We start from the raw sequence: 14,976 nt of genomic DNA, 5'->3' as shown, positions 1-14,976 counted from the left end.
GTATGTGCGTAATGACATTTGCCTGCCTTACTTTTCTTCTCTATGGTCCTGGGAGCAGAACGTCTCCAGAGTTTCAGAAACTGCTGGGCATTGCCATGGAGATGTTCCTGCTCTGCAGTGATGACAGCGAATCAGATGTCCGGATGGTAGCCGATGAGTGCCTGAACAAAATCATCAAAGTGAGCAGGACCCCAGACTACTATCTTCTCTCCTCTTTTTAACATCGTCCTTCATTGTTTCTTCAATAATAGGAAAGAAAGTAGATCATCAGTCCCTTTTCAGTTGGTGCCCACTAAGGACATGGCGCATTTACAGAATAATAAGCCTTGATTTGAGTTTGCATGATGTGACCATATGTGTTTTTACCTTATCAATCCATTTAAAAACACTGATGAAGACGATGATATTTAAAATGAGCAAAGTATATAATAAAGCATTATTTTGGCTATTTAATTTAAAATCAGTTTTTATTGTTGAATTAGCCGTGTTGCCCAGGATGATCAGGTTTGAGAGAAGGTTTTTGATGTTTATTTTCAGGCACTGATGGACTCCAACCTGCCTAGACTGCAGCTGGAGCTGTATAAAGAAATTAAAAAGGTATGACCTATGCGTCTGTGTTGTTAGTCATGTTTTTCTTCAAAGGTATTATTCTCACAGACTAATGACTAAGGTTTGACATTTGTTTCTTGTAAAGTGTGAAAATTAAAACTTGATGTTGATGAGTGTTTGTGTGTCTCTGTAGAACGGTGCCTCTCGGAGTTTGAGGGCAGCTTTGTGGAGGTTTGCTGAGCTTGCTCACCTCATTAGACCTCAGAAATGCAGGTATATACACACAATGTGTGAAAATGGCTTTTTTTGTTTTACCTCATTCACATGACAACCATATTTAAATTACATAATGCCAAACTCTGAGGACAGCAGATTTAGGTGTAGCTTGTAAAGCTACTATCTGTATTTAACATTGTTTGTCTCCCAGTCAGCTATGGTTAGGGGAAGAAGCATCACTGTCTAACTCAGTTTTAAATGCTTTTTACTACTTTGTTCTGTTTGCATTCTTATCCCTCCCTCTATCCCTTGTGGTCCAGACCCTACCTGGTTAACCTGTTGCCATGCCTCTCCCGAATCACCAAGCGGCAGGAGGAGACAGTACAGGAGACTCTGGCTGCCGCAATGCCCAAGATCATGGCCGCCTTGGGACACTTTGCCAATGATGGCGAGATCAAGGTATCCACACAAAGCAGAAACCTTGAAATTGTTTGGTAGACATTAAATTTGGGCTCAAATAATTTTTGCTTTTTAAAATTTTAAAAATAAAAAATTGTTGCTTTTGTCTTTGGGAATTTATTGTTTCCTGTTTAAGAGTTAATTTTCCTGAAAGTCATTATTGAAACAAGCCGAAGAAAGAGTCCCTTTTTCAAAGTTTATATTTCCTTGTTTGGCTCCATAAACATTTAATTTTGAAAGCTTTCTCCCTTCCAGCACTGCCAAAAATCATTTTTAAACCGTTTTAGATGCAAAAAAGATTACTACCAAAATATCACTCAATTGGACACCATTTACACAAGGACATATGCCCATCTTGCAAAAGCTTCCTTTCATTGTAGTCCAACCATTTTTGTTCTAGGTGCTGCTGAAGTCATTTGTGGCCAACCTGAAGTCCAGCTCCCCCACCATCAGACGGACAGCAGCCAGCTCAGCCGTCAGTGTGTGCCAACACTCCAGACGCAGCAGCTACTTCTACACCTGGCTCCTTAATGTGCTGCTGGGTAGGGCCACAGCCACACACATCCTCTGGCCATGCACCTTCTTACCTGCCTAGTTGTTACTTAACAATTGAGCTTATTTCAGCAACCATTTGAGAGCTAGTTTGGTATCTTACTGCTTTTAGCTACAGCACTCTGGCTACCAACATTCAAGTAGTGAACACACACCCTGACATTCTGTCCTTTTTCTAGGTCTGCTGATTCCAGTGGATGAGGAGCACCCCAGCCACCTCATTCTGGGGGTGCTGTTAACCCTTCGCTACCTGATGCCTCTGCTGCAGCAGCAAGTCAACACCACCAGCCTCAAAGGAAGCTTTGGAGTCATGAGGAAGGAGGCTGATGTACAGCCAACACCTGAACAACTGCTACAGGTTGAGAGAAGAGAGTGATTGTGTGGACATCTGTGTTTGTATGTTAATTAAATAGTTTGGGCTAAAGTGTGTGTGTGTGTGTGTGTGTGTGTGTGTGTGTGTGTGTGTGTGTGTGTGTGTGTGTGTGTGTGTGTGTGTGTGTGTGTGTGTGTGTGTGTGTGTGTGTGTGTGTGTGTGTGTGTGTGTGTGTGTGTGTGTGTGTGTGAGAAGGTGTACGAGCTGACCTTGCACTACACACAGCACTGGGATCACAATGTGGTCACGGCAGCTCTGGAGCTCCTGCAGCAGATGTTCAGGACTCCCCCACCAGAGCTTCTGCACATGCTCATCACCGCAGGCAGCATTCTACATGGCACCGTGTTCCGCCAGGACACTGAGAGCCGCGCGCGCTCCGGCAGCATCCTCGAGCTCATTGGTAAACACATCGATCAGTCAGGATTGGCTTCATAAAGCTTTTGTACAATGTAACGTGGGCTCTACAGTCTTTGTAATTCATTAATCTTACTGAAAGACTTTGCCAGGCAATTAGTCGACCAAACTGTGTTGGTGCTCTACTCTAGTTTCTGCCTTGGTCTGTGTTTGCAGCCTTTTTCTTTGCTTCCTAACTTTCCCTGTTCTCTGTAAATAACAGTTCTGTTTCCTACGAGTCCTTCTGAGCTTTTGCTGCTTTTCTCTTCCTATTATGTTTCTACTTCCTGTTTCCTGCCATATGCAGCAGGTGGAGCTTCTTCCTGCAGTCCACTCCTTCTCAGGAAACCGAGAGGTGACTGGTTTATTTATCTCTTGTGTGCTCCCCTCTATCCTCTAACTGATGTTTCAGTCAGGGTGTGTCACCTTTGGTGGTTGATTGGCCTCTAAATTCTGGATATATTGTTAATGATGCACAATAATTACTTTTTAATGTATACATCCAAGAAAACCTGAGGCATTTTTTTTTTTTTTTCCTTTTTTTAAATGCACTCAGTTAAAAGGAAATTTGCACCACCCAGGTTTTAGTCTCTTTGCCTCTCCAGCTATTGTTAGTGCTGATGTTATGTTGACAATACACCTGTTGTTTCCAGGTAAAATGCTCTCTGGGGAGGAGGATGGGTTGGAGGATGATGCTGAGAGAACCGAGGTCACCGCTGGGGCCTTCACAGGTGAGATGCACCCTCTATGAAGCAGAATGTGAAGTATTTGGCAGCTTCACTTTTTAAACTAGATGGTAAAGCCCCATGCGGCAGTACAAAATTGACTGTGTGTGTCTTTCTTTCAGCGGCAGTTGTTGGTGCAGATGGCTCCTCCGCAGCCCAGGTGGACATCATCACAGAGCAGCCGCGCTCCTCTCAGCATACCCTGCAGCCTGGAGACTCAGTGGACCTCAGTGCTTCCTCAGAGCAGGGCGGAGGCGGGACATCTGCATCAGACACTCCTGAGTCACCCAACGACAACGAGGAGGAAATGCTGAGTCGGAGCTCCAGCGGTGGGGCCAACGTTACTCCAGAGACAGCTGACTACACTACACCAGAGATGGAGGGAGGGCCCTTAGGTGTAGGTGGGACTCTGCTAGGCACTAACGATCGCTCACTTCCACCCAGCGACTCTTCCCAGACCACCACGGAGGGACCAGACTCCGCTGTCACCCCTTCGGACGTAGCAGAACTGGTCAGTGTGACTGTGTGGGAATGCGTGTATGATTTAAGTTGGTTGGAGAATACAGCTTGAACATACAGTTCTTTATTTCTGTGTATATGTGTGTGACAGCGTGCTTCCCTAGACACCGAAAGACTTAATTACCATGCAGTGCTATGATTAACTATGAACCAAAATGAGTCCCTAATGGCATACTTCCCGGTCCATGAATGATGCTACACTTCATAGAGTTAGGATTTGTAGAATGGACAAAATATTCCTTCCCCACATTTTTTTTTTTTAACTGTTAAAGGGCAGTATCAGTGGTTTTGCATATTTTAGCCCATTATGTACAAATTTCATAAAATTGAAATAACTGTAAACCATTTCCCAAATTATAGTATAGTGTTTTAAGTTGATATCCTTTCTTACGGATAGCCACTAGCTCCAGTTCATGCTGTACATTATTAAAAGCAACTTTTTGTGACAGCAGGATGCTGTAGAAAAATTCTGACAGTTCATGTCGGGCATAAACTGAAATGATAGTGATAATCAGAAGTTAGAGGTAGAAATATATAGACAATTCTGCATTCAAAGAGATAGGATGCTCGTCTTGTTATGGCCTTTTCCCAGAGGCCCGCTGTACCATGTCGTCTATAAGATTTGGGAGCTGGTTGGCATTTATGTTTAATACTTTCAATAAGTAAGTAACGGAGTACAACATGCAAACCACTTGTATGGTGTGTGTGTGTGTGTGTACAGTATTTTGTAATTTATTTAAAAAATCGAATTAGGATAAACCCTTTTGAGATGCACCATCTTGTTTAATAAAAGTGCTCCTTAAAATACATAGAATTACTGTAGATTTGATGTCACACACTTGGTTCAGTCATTTGGATTTTTGCTGCTCCCCTTCAGAGACATTTTTGTGTGAGATTGTCCACTCTAACAATTCTACCTCTATGGTCTTGCCCCCTCTCCTTGATCCTCCGTACCAGTCGCGCACTCCATTGCCGCGGGTGATTGAGCCGTCCCCTCCCTCACCAACTTCCACCGAGGGTCCCGATGCCACAGACAGCGACTCTTCTGTCTACACTGCTTCCTCTTCTTCTTTCTCTTTCTCCTCCTCTTCCTCCTTCTATGCCACCTCCTCCTCTAGCACTAGTGACCAGGTCAGCCAATTGGACACTTTGAACAGAGTGGGAGGGGCTTGCTTGTCTGAAAACCTTTTGGCTTTCTCTTTTTCTTTCATCACAGCCCATGCAACTTGCCCTGCTTATTTCTACTTTTCCCTTCTTGTTGTCAGTGACAATACATCATGCCCCTTCTTGTCCTCCTCGTTTTCCAGTGGTTCCCTCCCCAAAAAGCTTTTGAAAGACCTTTTTGTTTAAACAAGCAACCCCAACATCCCATGTTGATGGCTTGCAGTGAAGAGTTCAAAGTAGAAGCATGAAGGCCATCTGTTCCTTTTTAATTGTTCTACTTCAGATTTGGTTCCCTCTACCTTTTCGAGAGACTGTGACAGGCTTTTGTTCCAGCGGAGGCCAAACCTGGAAAAACAAATATTTAAATTTGTTTTTGGATTCAGCGTACTTTATACATCTTGCTAGGAAAAACTAGTTTTCTATAAAATACCATGTTTACCTCATGTAGTAAAAAAATACTTGCTTACTTTATCTTTGAGGAATTAATTTCAATGTTGAGTAGTTTGGATCAAAAGCTTGCTCTTCCTCTGGTGGATTGTGGCAACCATAATTGCAGAGTTCCCAAGCCTGTGCTTCTTTCTATGTGTAGTTGACTTGCTGTGAATTAAGTGACCCAAGCATGATCCAGTAGAGGTTTAAAATGGGAACGTTTGTTTGACTTGCGGTTTTAGTCGTGTTTGTTATGCTGTGTCTCTGTCCTCAATCCAGCAAATCTAACTCGATAATGAATGAGTTGAAACTATTTAGGTATCCTTTGCATGCAGTTGCATTTCCTATATGTTGCATTTGATGTTTGTTGTATTGTAAGTTAGTTCCTCACTAGAGATCTTGGCTCTATGTGTCTGTGCAAAAGGTGCTGGATGGCAGTGAGAGCCTGTACTCTGGGATGCAGATCGGGACATTGCAGGATGAAGAAGATGAAGGAGCAGCACCTTCCTCCCAAGAAGAACCCCCAGAACCATTCCTGCAGTCAGCACTGGGTATGCTTGTGCACACACACAAACACTGGTTTTCACTGAAAACAGGTTCTCTTTATAAGTTAAAGCTTGGCTTATTGTTTCTATGTGTATTTCCGTGCAGCTCTGAGCAAGCCTCATCTCTTTGATGGCCGAGGTCACAACCGGCAGGGTTCAGACGGCAGTGTGGACCGCTTCATAACAAAGGACGAACCTGCTGAACCCGAACCTGACAACAAGGTAAAGACACAGCCACGCAAAAACGTCCACTTCAGGTTTTCACACCTGACATGCAAAATGATGCGTCTGTCTCTAACTCTTAACTGCCTGCTTCTTAGCCATCGCGGATAAAGGGTCCGATCGGACATTATACAGACCAGGGGGTGGAGCCACTGGTGCACTGTGTAAGGCTTCTTGCAGCTTCATTCTTACTGACGGGAAGAAAAAATGGTGAGTGTTATCAAAATTGCTCAAAATATGCCATAGGTGTGTTTTAAAAATGTCATCAAAAATAATGATCTAAGCCTTAATAAAAGTACCAATGACACTAGGCCAGTTTTTGAGACGCTCAATATTCCATTATGTAGTATTTATGTTTATTGGTTAGTTTGATCTATGCAAGACGTGGCTATTATGAAAGCCTTAATAAATAAACCTAGAGCTGCAGATGTTCGTAAGCTTCCCATGGCATGAACATTTCACTTTATGAGATTTTTTAACATTAATATGCGTTCCCCCAGCCTGCCTATGGTCCCCCAGTGGCTAGAAATGGTGATAGGTGTAAACCGAGCCCTGGGTATCCTGCTCGGCCTTTGAGAAAATGAAAGCTCAGATGGGCCGATCTGGAATCTTGCTCCTTATGAGGTCATAAGGGGAAAGGTTACCTCCCCTTTCTCTGCTTTGCCCACCCAGAGAATTTGGCCCACCCATGAGAGAGAGACATCATGGCTTTCAAACAAGCAAAGTAGCAGTTGGTCAAGGCCACACCCCCACCTTGCCCCCCCTCTCTCCTCATCAATAGCTACAGACACAGAAATGGCACATCCTAAGGAAAGCTCATTGTGGGACTAGCTCTAGTGGCTGTAATTCTGCACCAAGGCAGAATTTTGGGAAAGAGACTTCAGATACAATATTAGGGGACTACTAAGGTCTATATAAAAGCATCCAAAGAGCACCATGTCATGGGACCTTTTAACTCTTTGGTTGGCTACTAATTAATTAATTAAATTTACGCTACTATGATACAAAACCTATTGTATAACCTTAATCACAGAACCGTATCTTAAATAATGAGAGTCAGAGACAAAATCTCAAAAGTGTGTGTGTGTGTGTGTGTGTGTGTGTGTGTGTGTGTGTGTGTGTGTGTGTGTGTGTGTGTGTGTGTGTGTGTGTGTGTGTGTGTGTGTGTGTGTGTGTGTGTGTGTGTGTGTGTGTGTGTGTGTGTGTGTGTGTGTGTGTGTGTGTGTGTGTGTGTGTAAATCTTTGGTGTGCTCTGTTTTTACAGGTCTGACCCCTGACAAGGAGGTGCGAGTGAGCGTGAAGGCTCTGGCAGTCAGCTGTGTTGGGGCAGCAGCAGCGCTGCATCCTGAAGCCTTCTTTAATTCCCTCTACTTGGAGCCGCTGGACGGCATTCCAGTAGAAGGTAGGGGCATACAAAGTTAAAGAGAACCCTATTTAGATGATGCGTGACACCTGGACAGGCCGGTTCTAACAAAGGGCCTATATTGGGGATTTATGGACAAAACTAATATTGCAACACTAATCGTTCAGAGCATCGGAGTTTTTATTATTACTTTACTAGAACACCATCATACAGTTTTCACAAGAAAATGAACACAGGTGTTTCCACTTATTCAGGCTGATTAGGCCTCTGCTCAGGTTGATGATTGGTGGAGCTATGCTGAGATTTACTTGAGGTCAATTGACTTCAGAAACCCATAAACTAAAGGGCGTGTGAGGGAGGTTTCCTGAGAAGAGGTTGTATCAGGCATTAAGTGAAAACACCTGTGTGGGTGTTCAGGGCCTTTTTAAGATCCCACTTTGTGGCATTCAGTTGGACATGAGAACTGTCACCCATAGTGTTAACAATTTGTCATGATAGGATTAAATGGATGGACAATAAGCAATAATATGGAAGTCTGAAGCCTGAGGACTGAGTGTAGCTGTTTAGTAGTTTGGACAGCCTCTCACTCTCCAACACAAGCAAAATACTGCAGTTCAAATTGTGGATATCTTTATTGAAATAGCTGGCTGTTTTTGTTGATCGGTGGCCTTCCACATTCACTTGAATTAAGAGTAGTATAATTAAGTTCACTATTTTTAATGGAACACCGTAGGCCTTTTTCACCGCAGACCTTTTGACTTGTCCTAGTAGGAAAAGCACAGGTGTTCCTAATAACATTTCCTGTATTCCAGGACTCTGAAACTAAAGCAGCTAAATGGAATTCAGCCATCATTGGTTTTATTATTTACTCCTGTGCTTTTCCAACTGTGACATGTGAAATATATCGCGTGAGCAGGCCTGTCGTGCATTTTTGACAAATACTGCAGCGGAAGTTACAAAGTGTATTAATTGACAACCATCTTCAGCACTGTTTTTGACACCGCTCTCTTTCACTGTCCCCTTGCAGAGCAGCAGTATATCACTGACATCCTGGGTCTCATCGACCATGGGGACCCCCAGATCAGAGGTGCCACAGCCATCCTCTGTGCAGCCATCATACAAGCCGCACTCACCAAAACTCGTTACAACATACACACCTGGCTGGCCAGTGTGCAGAGTGCAACAGGTTGGTGTGTGTGGTTGATTTGTACAGGAGTGTTTGTTTTGGTGCTGACATGTTGAAAGTTCGGACAGTGTTTAATGGTTCTTCCTCGCCTGTGTGACCGGTTGCTCTCCAGGTAACCCTCTGTCCCTGGTGGACTTGGTGCCTTTGCTCCAGAAAACTCTGAAAGATGAATCCTCTGTCACCTGCAAGATGGCTTGCTCTGCAGTGAGGGTAAGACATATCTGTACTAGTGTCAGTAATCTGTGCATGGATTTGAATTTGACATTTATTATGTGCGTTTCAGCACTGCATCATGACTGTGTGCAGCAGTACCCTGAGCGAGCTCGGCCTGCAGTTGCTGATAAACCTTCTTGCTCTGAGGGACTCGTCCTATTGGCTTGTTCGCACTGAGCTCTTGGAGACCCTGGCTGAGATGGACTTCCGGTAGGCTCAATATTTTTTGTGTGGGTCGGTCGGTAGGGGACTGTACACTTTCTAAATCACTATATCCTGAACATTAACAATGTCTTTTTAGATATTGTCTTAAATGCAACATCACTTGTATAACCTGTGGTTGCATTCTAAAGATATTCACTCTTTCAGGTTAGTTAATTTCCTGGAGAGGAAAACTGAGACTTTGCACAAAGGGGATCATCACTACACTGGGGTAAGTTCTCAATTACCGCTGTGGAAATGCAAGTCTTGGTTGAGGCTTTTAGACTCACACATGCAGGGTGTATCCCAAAAGTTTTCAACTTGAGATGCTGAGAGTTGAAAACTTCAGTCCTTAATTTGTCCACATTCCTCTCTATCTAGCGGCTGCGGCTACAGGACAGAGTCCTGAATGATGTGGTCATCTGTCTGTTGGGAGATGATGACCCCAGAGTCCGACATGTGGCAGCATCTGCTGTCAGCAGGTATACTAGGTTTTCTCATACTGTATGCACATTTTGAATATACTGGACTTTACTGTAGAAAAGCACACTTAGATTTTTCTTTGGTGCAATTTATTAAAAATTCTTTCTATTAACTCTCCTAATCTTTCCCACGTGTCTCTGTCTCTCTTCTCCCTCTCTTTCTCTACTAGGCTAGTTTCCAGGTTGTTCTATGACTGTGACCAGGGTCAAGTGGACCCAGTAGTGGCTATTGCCCGGGACCAGAGTTCGGTCTACCTTCAGCTGCTGATGCATGAGACCCAACCCCCCTCCCAGTTCACAGTTAGTACAATCACAAGGTACATGAGCACACAGACACAAGGTCCTCTGGTGTCACATCTCACAGGCTCTCAATGCCATCCTATTACTAAGAAACTATTTATATTAAGATCATTGGTCACTTATTCCTTCTATGGTACCTACAGCATGTTGTACAGACTATCAGAACTTTGAAATTAAGTCCAAGTGGTTCAATTACAAAGCTCATAACAATATCCCAGAACACAATCTCTGATTGAGGAACTCTGCTCTTCTCTCTATCTGCCAGGACGTACAGAGGCTACAACTTGTCCAACAATGTGTCTGATGTGACAATCGAGAACAATTTGTCCAGAGTCGTCACTGCCGTCTCCCATGCTTTCACCTCTTCTACCTCCAGGGCCCTGACTGTGAGCTTTCAGACACACTTAATGCTTTACCTTTTTTTTTCTGCCTGCTGTATAGAAAGTTGGGTGTGTGTGTTTTCATGATGGTCAACACCTTTTCTTTTGTCTGTTTCTCTGCAGTTTGGCTGCTGTGAGGCCTTGTCCCTCCTGGCTTTAAATTTCCCAGTGTGCACTTGGAGTACAGGCTGGCACTGTGGCTATGTCAGCTCCAGTAGCAGCTTTTCTTCCCGCTCTAGTCTCAACCGCAGCAGGGGCAGGGCCCTCAGGTTTGTGTACCCTCTCTCTAGTGAATTCATCCTTTACCTGTACATTAAATGCCACCTTAGTTGCGTAATCTGCCAAACGACACACTACTCTTGCTCTTCATTTCCTCTTGTTTTTCTATGTCCACCTGATTTATCTTCTGTCCTTCTCCCTCTGCTACGCAGTGTGTCACAGCCATGTAGTGCTCCAGCCTCTTCAACCTCCTCATCTGCACCAGACACCGAACGGAGGACTCTGACTGTAGGAATGGCCAACATGGTCCTATCCTTACTCTCTTCTGCTTGGTTTCCACTGGATCTCTCTTCACACCAGGATGCACTTTTGCTTTCTGGCAATCTGCTTGCTGGTGGGTGATATTGTGCATACAAATTTTACATGACCAATCCTGTTCATGTAGCTTAAAATTACACTGTATTTGGAAACGTACTACCAATTACTTAAACAAAAGCTGTAACCTGATTGATTAAACAGTCCCTTAATTATATTCCCAGCTGTGGCTCCTAAATGCATGCGCAACCCCTGGGCTGGAGAGGAAGACGGCACCAGTGGTAGCACAAACACCAGTGGAGGCCCAAATAAGATGGAGGAACCCTGGGCAGGGTTGTCTGAGCGCTCCCTGGTGGCCATGTTGGAGCAACTCTTCTCTCACCTACTGAAGATCCTCAACATCTGTGCCCATGTGCTGGATGACATGCCACCTGGACCAGCGGTTAAGGTACACGTTCAGAGTTTTGTGTTATTTGGTTTAAATGGCTCATAGTCAAGTGATTATTTGTAATGTACTTGCATTTATCTGCTTATGCCAAGTTGCATCCACAGGAAGTCCATTGTATTCACTTGTTGTATTCTGTTCCCTAATTTAAAGGCCACCCTCCCCTCCCTGAGCAACACCCCCTCCCTCAGTCCCATCCGGAGAAAAGGCAAGGAGAAGGATGTCGCAGAGCCCAGTGCTGTCCCAATGAGCCCAAAGAAAAGCAATGAGGTCAACACAGGTATGCACACCTGACCATGCACTAGCACAGGTACAGATAATCTCTCTGAGGCGTCTGAATATTCAAAGTTTTGATGTTGTGCTTTTTGTGAGCAGGCAGGCCAGCAGACAGCACTGGGTCAACAGCCATAAACAAATCTACCACCCTTGGCAACTTCTACCACCTTCCACCCTACCTCAAGCTCTATGATGTCCTTAAAGCTACACATGCCAACTACAAGGTCGGAACACTCATCCCTTTTTTAAATTACTTCCTATCCTAACAGGAGCTGGTTTACAGCTTTTAGCAGCCTAGATGGTGGTTGGTAGTGGTGTTACTTGTTTTGTTATTTCCTAGGTAACGCTGGACCTCCACAGTAGCCAGGAGAAGTTTGGAGGTTTCCTGCGTGCCACTCTAGATGTTCTATCCCAGCTCCTGGAGCTAGCCACACTACATGACATCAGCAAGGTAAAGATATGAAATATGCTCTTTTGGAATTCAGACAATTTTTAAAGTGTTGATATTAGTGGGAGCAGTAAAGAGGAGGTTCTGGATGATTGGACTGGATGGAAGCACATTTTAATATTCATAACAACTTAATTAGTTTCATTCATATAAGCCAATGTATAACCACTCCTGCGGCCTTGACTGTAACAATCGATTGAATAAAATGTACTATATTTTCTGTCAGTGTGTGGAGGAAATCTTAGGCTACCTTAAGTCCTGCTTCTCCAGGGAACCAACCATGGCTACAGTTTGTGTACAACAGGTCAGTAATCTGTGTTTATGTCTCGGATTGTATATTTAGTTGTGCATTTTAACATTTGTGTGTGGGGTCTTTATGGTTGTAACATTGAGCGGTGTGCTGCAACCGGTGTGACTCCACACAGAGTGAGGCTGGTTCCTGCCGACAGGGCCTGTAAAGGCATCGGGTTTTCCTGTGCGATGGTTCCATACATCTGTATACACACAGTGATATACTAGCTAATTCCCTAACTGAAGAAGCATAATGGGGGATGATCTAATTCTCTGCATTGTATAACAGTGAATCTAGTTTGCTATAAAATAATTTATTACAGAAATGGCTCCTAGGAGAGATATTGGAGGATTTTTCTTTAAAAAATAAACTGTTATCTGATATCTTTGTATGGTTAGGTCCCCTTCAGTAATTACTCGGCAGAGAGTTTAGCCCTCACAAAGCAAAGGGTCCCCTTCTAGACCAAAGTCACTAAATTACAAGGAAACATTTAAACAGACCTATTTCAGGATGCACCAAGATTCAAACATTAAGACAAAATTGGTAATGGGAAATATCCTACAAGACACTATTGGAGCTTAATTATTATTTAGATGCAATGAAAAGATACTGACTTGTCAGATGATGAATATGTTCCATTCTAGACATTCCAGACTAAATTTGAGAATAACCCAGCAGATTTGTTGTGTAAGCAAGTTTAGTTTAGAGAAGATAATTTGAAAATGCAGCACAGTTAAACAAACATGGACTCCAAACTATTGCTTTTTTTTTTTTTCTTTAGTAACTGAAGAACTCTCTTTCTTTAGCTGTTGAAGACCCTGTTTGGCACCAACCTGGCCTCTCAGTGCGAGGGCATCCTGAGTGGACCCAGCCGTTCCCAGGGCAAGGGCCTCCGTCTTGGATCGTCCAGTCTGCGACCAGGCCTCTACCACTACTGCTTCATGGCGCCGTACACTCACTTCACTCAGGCTCTCGCCGATGCCAGTCTCCGTAACATGGTGCAGGCTGAACAGGAGCACGACACCTCTGGGTGAGTTTTAGCAACACACAGATTAGACACAAGAGCTGGCATTGATATTTGTGTGCGTGGACTGACATAATTCCAGACAAATGCACAAAAATGAACATGGAACAGGTGGCACATTACAGAACCTGCCTTCTTTTTCCACTTGTAGATGGTTTGATGTGATGCAAAAAGCTTCAAACCAGCTGAGGTCCAACATTGCAAATGCAACACGCAACAGAGGAGACAAGGTAAACTTACACTGTTCTGCTAAAATATCTTAAAGCTCAAGACACCAAAGTGTGTGTGGTTTTTTTTTTTTTTTTCTTTTTTTTTTTTTATATAAATTATGATTTCCATTGCTCATTTGCTTGAGTAAGGTGCTGCTGTTCTGAAATCTGTGGCCTCATCTTTTGATTTTCCAGAATGCCATCCACAACCACATTCGTCTGTTTGAGCCACTGGTGATCAAAGCTTTAAAGCAGTACACTACCAGCACGTCTGTGGCCCTGCAGAGGCAAGTACTGGACCTGCTCGCTCAACTTGTGCAGCTTAGGGTCAACTACTGCCTGCTGGACTCAGATCAGGTAAAATTTAAAAACAAATGCATGCTTTTGCATGAGTTCATCTTCAAATTGTGGAATTAAGCACACTCAGAAAGATATATTTTATGTTTTAGGTGTTCATAGGCTTTGTTCTGAAGCAGTTTGAGTACATTGAAGTGGGACAGTTCAGGTGAGTGTTTGCGACTCCTGTAAAAGCAATGTATTGTGCCATTTTCAGAAACCCATGTCTCTCAGGCCTTTTTGTAGTACTTGTTTTGTGTGTGTGTGTTGGTTATACAAGTAATAAAACCTCGCTTCTACCTAACTGTAGATAAACTCAAATATTCCAGGGCCGTCGTGTGAACTAAAATAATACCTGTTCTCGCACAGAGATTCGGAGGCCATCATTCCCAACATCTTTTTCTTCCTGGTTCTGTTGTCGTATGAGCGTTACCACTCCAAGCAGATAATCAGCATCCCCAAGATCATTCAGCTGTGTGACGGCATCATGGCAAGCGGCAGGAAAGCGGTCACACATGGTGAGAAAAGCACTACATACACAATCATTTCTTCTACTTGTAAACCCGTCACTGGCTCTCCCTTACATTCCTAAACATTACTTCAAACTAACGCATAACCTCAAAAGCACATTCCTTCCCGAGTAGTTAGCAGTAATTCAATTTTACTTTCCTCTCTCCTCCACAGCCATCCCGGCCTTGCAGCCAATAGTCCACGACCTGTTTGTGTTGAGGGGCTCAAACAAAGCAGATGCAGGCAAAGAGCTGGATACACAGAAAGAAGTGGTGGTCTCCATGCTGCTCAGACTCGTGCAACACCATCAGGTACGATCACAAATGGATTCAAACGGATGCTAATGTCATAAAACATTCCAGCCAATCTTTTCCCTGCCTCACATTTGCTTTTACATGTTGTTGTAGGTGTTGGAGATGTTCATCCTTGTACTGCAGCAGTGTCACAAAGAGAACGAAGACAAGTGGAAGAGATTGTCCAGGCAGATTGCTGACGTCATACTTCCCTTGATTGCTAAGCAGCAGGTAGGGAAATGCATGCAGGTGTATATGTTTGTGAGCTCTCTTTCACCAAACATAGTTAGTGCACACTGACAAATATTAGCTATTGAGACTACGACTTGTATGCATGT

General features: G+C 43.7%; 1 protein-coding gene and 1 non-coding gene across 15 annotated transcripts in view; both read left to right on the top strand.

The window, feature by feature from the left end:
* Nucleotides 1-14,976, top strand: part of htt (huntingtin) — a 35,421-nt gene that overhangs the window by 2,660 nt on the left and 17,785 nt on the right. For 4 of the 14 annotated variants that reach the window (XM_039816420.1, XM_039816398.1, XM_039816389.1 and 1 more), the window contains exons 3-38: nucleotides 47-179; nucleotides 538-597; nucleotides 743-822; nucleotides 1,086-1,224; nucleotides 1,625-1,766; nucleotides 1,956-2,134; nucleotides 2,345-2,549; nucleotides 2,850-2,897; nucleotides 3,196-3,273; nucleotides 3,390-3,778; nucleotides 4,744-4,917; nucleotides 5,804-5,930; nucleotides 6,031-6,146; nucleotides 6,245-6,356; nucleotides 7,411-7,548; nucleotides 8,537-8,695; nucleotides 8,808-8,905; nucleotides 8,979-9,118; nucleotides 9,278-9,341; nucleotides 9,491-9,591; nucleotides 9,762-9,908; nucleotides 10,157-10,277; nucleotides 10,395-10,540; nucleotides 10,703-10,884; nucleotides 11,030-11,253; nucleotides 11,404-11,530; nucleotides 11,626-11,750; nucleotides 11,867-11,977; nucleotides 12,201-12,278; nucleotides 13,073-13,296; nucleotides 13,442-13,520; nucleotides 13,695-13,856; nucleotides 13,949-14,004; nucleotides 14,205-14,353; nucleotides 14,520-14,656; nucleotides 14,753-14,869. In XM_039816420.1, the coding sequence (XP_039672354.1) occupies nucleotides 47-179; nucleotides 538-597; nucleotides 743-822; nucleotides 1,086-1,224; nucleotides 1,625-1,766; nucleotides 1,956-2,134; nucleotides 2,345-2,549; nucleotides 2,850-2,897; nucleotides 3,196-3,273; nucleotides 3,390-3,778; nucleotides 4,744-4,917; nucleotides 5,804-5,930; nucleotides 6,031-6,146; nucleotides 6,245-6,356; nucleotides 7,411-7,548; nucleotides 8,537-8,695; nucleotides 8,808-8,905; nucleotides 8,979-9,118; nucleotides 9,278-9,341; nucleotides 9,491-9,591; nucleotides 9,762-9,908; nucleotides 10,157-10,277; nucleotides 10,395-10,540; nucleotides 10,703-10,884; nucleotides 11,030-11,253; nucleotides 11,404-11,530; nucleotides 11,626-11,750; nucleotides 11,867-11,977; nucleotides 12,201-12,278; nucleotides 13,073-13,296; nucleotides 13,442-13,520; nucleotides 13,695-13,856; nucleotides 13,949-14,004; nucleotides 14,205-14,353; nucleotides 14,520-14,656; nucleotides 14,753-14,869 (4,867 nt within the window). The remainder of the gene's footprint in view (nucleotides 1-46; nucleotides 180-537; nucleotides 598-742; nucleotides 823-1,085; nucleotides 1,225-1,624; nucleotides 1,767-1,955; nucleotides 2,135-2,344; nucleotides 2,550-2,849; nucleotides 2,898-3,195; nucleotides 3,274-3,389; nucleotides 3,779-4,743; nucleotides 4,918-5,803; nucleotides 5,931-6,030; nucleotides 6,147-6,244; nucleotides 6,357-7,410; nucleotides 7,549-8,536; nucleotides 8,696-8,807; nucleotides 8,906-8,978; nucleotides 9,119-9,277; nucleotides 9,342-9,490; nucleotides 9,592-9,761; nucleotides 9,909-10,156; nucleotides 10,278-10,394; nucleotides 10,541-10,702; nucleotides 10,885-11,029; nucleotides 11,254-11,403; nucleotides 11,531-11,625; nucleotides 11,751-11,866; nucleotides 11,978-12,200; nucleotides 12,279-13,072; nucleotides 13,297-13,441; nucleotides 13,521-13,694; nucleotides 13,857-13,948; nucleotides 14,005-14,204; nucleotides 14,354-14,519; nucleotides 14,657-14,752; nucleotides 14,870-14,976) is intronic. The other 10 variants (XM_039816435.1, XM_039816462.1, XM_039816427.1 and 7 more) reach the window with 5 other exon arrangements.
* Nucleotides 12,340-12,469, top strand: LOC120569607. Its single transcript, XR_005640911.1, has one exon.

The sequence above is a fragment of the Perca fluviatilis genome, chromosome 1 (assembly GCF_010015445.1).
Source record: "Perca fluviatilis chromosome 1, GENO_Pfluv_1.0, whole genome shotgun sequence".
NCBI classification, from domain to species: domain Eukaryota; kingdom Metazoa; phylum Chordata; class Actinopteri; order Perciformes; family Percidae; genus Perca; species Perca fluviatilis.
This window is presented reverse-complemented; position numbering and strand designations above follow the sequence as displayed.